Source organism: Lolium rigidum, chromosome 1, assembly GCF_022539505.1.
Source record: "Lolium rigidum isolate FL_2022 chromosome 1, APGP_CSIRO_Lrig_0.1, whole genome shotgun sequence".
Lineage (NCBI taxonomy): Eukaryota > Viridiplantae > Streptophyta > Magnoliopsida > Poales > Poaceae > Lolium > Lolium rigidum.
Genome location: NC_061508.1, coordinates 96,191,192 through 96,197,423, shown reverse-complemented (window position 1 = coordinate 96,197,423; position 6,232 = coordinate 96,191,192). Strand labels below are relative to the sequence as shown.

Here is a 6,232-nt window from a genome sequence, read left to right as displayed (position 1 = left end):
CAATCACAACGGGCCGAGTTGGAAATTACTGCGCCCTTTCGCCCTTCCGAGACTTCCCAATTATACTGGTGCCTGCCTGCCTGAGAAAAATTCCCAAAAGCACCTCCGCCTCTCGCCGATTCCGTCCCCGGCCTCTCCGCCGCTCCGCTCCCCGCCGACGAAACCCTACGCGCTCGCCGCTGCCGGCCCTCGCCTCCATCCGCGCCCGCGATGTACGCCGACAGGGTCTCCGGGCGGAAGCGCTCCGTCAGGGACCGCCTCGGCTCGGGAGGCGGCGGCGGAGGCTCTCGCCCGCGGCTCGACTCCGCCAAAAGGTGCGCTCGCTCCCTCGGTACCACTGCTACTTCAGCTGTTTCTTGCGCTGCTTGATGTTGCACGCTCGCAGCCTCTGCTCTGAGATCCGTAATCGAGTCGAGATGGGTCGGAAATGTGGCTTAGGGCCGTGGAATCGGGGAGTTCGTGCTCTCGGTAGCTAGCTTGATGCTTGATCAGCGGAGCTCAGTGCCCTTTTCGGTGTAAATGGGTCTGATTATGTGTGTCGTACATGGGATCCGGAGTTTGGCTATTATGGAACATAGGATCCGATCAGTAGCTACTCTGTCCAGTCTCTAGTGGTTTTTGCTGGCGGTGTGATTAATCAGACATAGAGGAACCGCTACTGTTGCTTCTGCAAATGTGATCAATCAGCGGCCTTTTTTGCATTCTCACTTAGTTCAAATACGTTTTAGAACATTACTCCCATGTGCACAAGCATTGCGTGATATGGAACAATGTTGGTACTGATGGCGGTTCTTGTGACAGCAAGGCTGATCATCTGGATACCAGTTGGCATCACCTCATCTTGTCCTGCCTGAGTGCTTGGTGATGTTTCAGCTTATTAAAATTCTTGAATGGGCGCATTGTTTTCACCTGGTCCCCTAACTGCAAATTGTTAACGCACTTCTTTAGAGAGAGGAAACTGATATTCTTAACATCTTTCATATTGGGCGTTTTACAGGTTTCGCCAAGTTGATGGGACTTGGAGGCGTGAGCTCTACAAGGATTCTGTGGGAACCCAAAGTCCATGTAAGGAACAGTGCCTGAATAATTTTGAGCATGCCATTTCTTTCTACGTCCCCTTTGGAGATTTACTGTTATCTTGGTTCTTCTGTTGTGCATGGTTAAGCTGTACTTGCTTCCAGAAATCTCCAAGCAGTCCAAAAATCACACTTTAGGCAAAGCACCGAGGTTGTGAGGAGATCATCAGTTCCAGATCTTCGTGAAAAGCTATCTGGAGTTCGGCGCCCTCAACTCAGTAGCAAAATTCAGGTCCCAGAACCTGTAGCTGAGATTGCTAAGAGTGCTAAACCTGTTCAAAAGAGGAAACTCCCTGCTGCTGCTGCTCCTCCTCCTCCTCCTCCTCCTCCTGCCCCTCCTGTCACTCAAAAAGTAAACACACCAACTGCACCCAAGCAATCCCAGGAAAAGGTGGGATAGTTGTATGCGTATTCTTATAAGCTCTTATCCTGATTTGCTATTACAAATTCGTTTGGTCTTCTAGTCTAATAGGTGAATACTGTATTAGCATGTTACCCTTTGATTTATTTGGCGAGTGCTGTCAATACAATGGAACTGCTTTCTGTCTGAACATTTAATATGTGCAACCTTTAATTTGATCCTGATCTTTTAAGTTTGGTATAGATTCTTATGTATGTTAATCCCCTGCATCTGTGGGATGTTTGCTTGTTTGGATCCAAAAAAAGTCATCTGCCTAGTTTAGTATGACTGTACGCTGAATGGTTATTCTTGTCTAGAATACTAGATGCTTGTTGCTTACTTTAGGGTGTCATCATCGTGTATTCTCTAGTGAATGCTAATAATTTGTTTATTTGGAACGTGCAGGCTGATACCTCGCTTGACAGATTGCTTAAGTCTCTTGATCTGGAGAAGTATTCCATAAATTTCCAGGCTGAAGAGGCATGTTTGATTTATGTGGCAATTTCAAACCTTGGATGTGCTACTAAATTTGTTGATGTATATTAACTTTTCAGGTTGATATGAAAGCACTGGTTCACATGAATGAGGAAGATATGAAGTCTTTAGGAATTCCAATGGTACTGCAATAACTTAAATTGATAAATTCTTTATTGCACAGTTTAGAAGTTTGTCCCCTCCCCCCCACCCAAAAAAAAAAGTGTTTAAACTGTGTTGTTAAAATATGAAATCTTTCTTCCTGAGAAGACTAAACTGGTATAACGATTTGTGCTGATCTTCTCTGGATGAGGTTGGTAGAGCCATCAAAGTGAAATTGTTGCAGTCGAGTGATTTAGTGTACTGATTATGTCTTTCATTCTCTTTTGCTTGGTGTGTGTATGTACAGAGTTTGTATCCAGTCAGCTCAGTTATTAACGTGTATATGATCAAGTCCACTACTGGGATAACAAGTATAAGCATTGATTGGGTAGACTGAAATAAACTGGTCAAGTAACTTGTACCTTAAGCTCCACTCTATCTATGCGTTCAGCTTCAGTATCATCAGACTTATTATATACGAAGTAGCTCACAGTCCGCGTAAATGTTTGGCAAACCATTTTCTTGAGTTATACCATGCCCCGCTTACTACAACGACTTCCATTTATTATTTCGTAGTTTTCATTGTTCTTGCTGTCCCTGTAAAGCTTTTGCCTAAAGCTTGCTCTCTGACTTTACCAGTGTGTACTCTAGTCAGATAGTGTCTTCTTCCCAAGATGCTCCATCCATATTAATTTGCAAAATTGATTGTGCTTGCAGGGCCCACGGAAAAAGATACTATCGGCATTGGCTTCCAAGAGAAAGAAGTCCTCAAAATCATTACCACCTACCAGCTGAATGCATCTTGAGCTGTGGTTAGCTAGATGACTTGTTGATTTTGGATGTGCCTAGCATCATGATCATCCGGTGTTGTAACTCCATTACGGGCGAGATTTCTATCTATCGGGACAGTGTATAAATGTAGAACTATGTGATCTCGCAGTGGTGGGTAATGCAAGACAACTAACAGTCCATAGGAGATCTGCTCCAATGGTTACCTGGAATATATGGATCCGGTTTACTATGCCTTTGGGATTATTTTCGGTGTATGTCAGACCCAGTTGTTGCTTATTAGTCTTAACAGTGAAGTTAGGGCGATGAACATCAACCAAGTTATTCGTACAAACTTCTGGAGGATCTGGGTGTTGCATAGCTGTCATGTGGTGAAGTCTGGTGAATTGCTGATGTTCTGTAGGTGGAATTGGTGGACCATGCTTGTCTTAGAAACATCTTTTTGGCAAATCAGTTTATGCCTTTGCCCTGCATTGCGGACTAGTACCTGCTAAAATCAAAATGATGATTAGATCAGCTCAGGATTGTATGGTACCTCCACTATCAGACTGATCAAACTCTGGCACAGATGGTGATTTTTTCGACTATTTTCCTCTAGCGCCCAAACTAGCAACTCCGTGTTGTGCATGGTATAAGAAGCAAAAGGGAAGAGCCGTGAGGATAACTTGTGCTACCCAAAAGCCTTTGGATTATAGAGATTTTTTAGGATTTTTCCCTATGGATTACCTTAATGGCGCTACATAAATTACTATGAATTCCTATGCATCAATTTTATAGGAATTTAAACATCCACTCCAACCTCTTTCTTAGACTCAAGCGCACACGTTTGGGCCACTCTTTTCTGTGAATTGAATTTCTTGTGTTCCATTCAAACGACTATTCCTGCAATTCTTTTCTGTTGTGAGGTTCCTGTGTTTTTCCTATATTTTTTTAACCCTGCGATCCAAACACGTGGGACACCATGGTGGATTACCAGAATCAGTTTGCCTCATCAACAGAATCTAGTTTGCATCATCCGTTTTGCCAATTGATCATAACACCCACGACACTAGTTAAGGTTTTTAGATTGGTGCACACCAACACAAGTTTCCATAGTGCACTCCAGGAGGTTAAGGCAGGGCCGATCCTGAGATTTCGGAGGCCCGGGCGAAACTAAAATTTTGGGCCTCTCTTACTACTTTATTTGCATGTATGAGACGATGAAAAATAAATACTTTTAAGTATAAACAACTTCAATATTCATATAAAACAATGTTTACATGATACCTTCAAATTTTCTCAATTCCTAAAAGCAAAGTCCGTGACGATGGAATCAATATCAAACCCGTCCATTAACTTCTTGTCGATGTATAGAGTTGCCAAACCAGTTAACCCCGCTCCTACAAATAAGAACAATAAATGCTAATCAAAATTTAGAACCCGAATTATAGGCGGGCATATAGTAGAATTACAAGAGAACTGCAGCGGGTGTTCTTACCTTCTATCTTAATCTAATACGCAGATTGGATGATTGCCTGATTGACAACGGCCGGACTGGGACTGCCAACTGCGACGGCCGCTGGCCGCGGACTAGCAGGCAACACCGTAGTCCGCAGGAGGGCAGCAGTCAACAGATCGTCTCGCGGTCGGTCGGTTGCGATCGGCGAGAGCGAGGGCAGGAACCAGGCGGCCTGGGCGATAGCCACGAACCGCGAGAGGGCAGGCAGGGAATCGAGGCGTCGGGCTCGGGCAAATTGGCGATGTTTCACATATCGATAAATGGAACGGATTTCAGGCGCTGACTCAAGTCGTGGCCGACCAGTCGGATTGGAAACCAATAGGCCCATCTAAAATCGTAAAACTACTCTTTTTTTCTGCAATGTATAGTAACCCTATATAGAAAATATGGGCCCCCGATTCTTCTGGGCCCGGGGCGGCTGCCCCGCCAGGCCCTCCCCAAGGCCGGCCCTGGGTTAAGGACGCGTTTGATATCCTGGGTCAATTTTGGAGCTTTCGAGGGGCAGGCTTCTTGGGTGTTAGCCCGTTTGCTTTGAGCCACTTTTAGTAATTTGTTTAGTAGTTCGGAATGCATCATTAGGGGGGCGCCACTACACGAAGGCCGACCTTTGAGAAGGGAAAAAACCATCCCCCGCGCGCGCTCTCGCGACGACACGTGTCGCGCGCGGAACGTGTCCCCGGGAAAAGACCCGAATCGTTTTTCGGGTTTGGTTTTTTCCCTTTACGCGCCGGTAGACCCGTTAACAATATGCGGACCCGTTAATCTTCTTTTTCCCTTTACGCGCGCAGTACGTTTTCAAAAAATTGGGCGGGACTTTCTTTTTGGCTTTTTCCCTTTGTATTTCCGGGTCGTGAGTTTTCTCGGGAATTAATGGGAGGGAGGTAGCACTTTCAAATTACAATTTTTTTTTAATTCCAACAGAGTGCTACGAGATGACATATGTCGAAGCGATGCTACGGCTCGGCTTCGCTCAGATCTAGGCAGCCTTCGGCGCATCAAACATTAATAAACATAATGAATGGCAGACATATGTCGTTGTCCCCGTTTGTCGTTACCCCCATATGTCGAAGCGATTAGCTACGGCTCGGCTTCGCCTCAGTATCGAGCAGCCTTCGGCGCATCAAACATTAATAAACATAATGAATGGCAGACATATGTCGTTGTCCCCATTTGTCGTTAACCCCATATGTCGAAGCGATTGCTACGGCTCGGCTTCGCCTCGTATCAAGGCGCCTTCGGCGCATCAAACTGTTGTTTTTTTTTCTATTTTTTTTCTTTTGGAAAGGTTTCTGTTTGATTTTCTCTTTTATTGTCTGTAAAGATTTCCGTTTTCTCTTTTATTCTCTGGAAAGATTTCCGTTTTCTCTTTTATTGTCTGTAAAGATTTCCGTTTTCTCTTTTATTCTCTTGAAAGATTTCCGTTTTCTCTTTTATTCTCTTGAAAGATTTCCGTTTTCTCTTTTATTCTCTTGAAAGATTTCCGTTTTCTCTTTTGATTTATCTGGAAAGATTTCCGTTTCCTTTAGCGCAGGTACATTTTCGAAGGGTTGTGAAGTACATCCTCGTCGTAGAGACAAGTACATCGTCGGAACCAAGAGGAGTACGAGGTAGTTTCTCTGTTTGTTTCTCTGGAAAGATTTTCCGTTTTCTCTAGCGTAGGTACAGGTTCAAAGGGGTGTGAAGTACATCCTCGGCGTAGAGACGATTACAGGTTATGTAGGAAGAGGAGCACGGTACTGTGTTCTCTTTTGATTTATGTGGAAAGATTTTCCGTTTCCTCTAGCGCAGTACACGTCCGAAGGGGTGTGAAGTACATCCTCGTCGTAGAGACGAGTACAGGTTATGTAGGAAGAGGAGCACGGTACTCGTATTTCTCTTTTGGTTTCTCTCGGA

At 44.7% G+C, this 6,232-nt stretch overlaps 1 protein-coding gene across 1 annotated transcript; it reads left to right on the top strand.

The window, feature by feature from the left end:
* The first annotated feature begins 210 nt into the window (after positions 1 to 210).
* LOC124678197 (ankyrin repeat and SAM domain-containing protein 6-like) lies at positions 211 to 3,098 on the top strand. Its single transcript, XM_047214113.1, has 6 exons — positions 211 to 314; positions 998 to 1,065; positions 1,166 to 1,467; positions 1,882 to 1,956; positions 2,031 to 2,093; positions 2,770 to 3,098. The coding sequence occupies exons 1-6, from the start codon at positions 211 to 213 to the stop codon at positions 2,845 to 2,847; spliced, it is 690 nt and encodes a 229-aa protein (XP_047070069.1). The 3' UTR covers positions 2,848 to 3,098.
* The last annotated feature ends 3,134 nt before the right edge of the window (positions 3,099 to 6,232 follow it).

Coding starts and splice junctions, on each gene's coding strand:
- LOC124678197 (XM_047214113.1), top strand. CDS start 211: ATGTACGCCGACAGGGTCTCCGGGCGGAAGCGCTCCGTCAGGGACCGC. Junction 1,468..1,881: donor CCAAGCAATCCCAGGAAAAG/GTGGGATAGTTG, acceptor TGGAACGTGCAG/GCTGATACCTCGCTTGACAG. Junction 1,957..2,030: donor TAAATTTCCAGGCTGAAGAG/GCATGTTTGATT, acceptor TTAACTTTTCAG/GTTGATATGAAAGCACTGGT.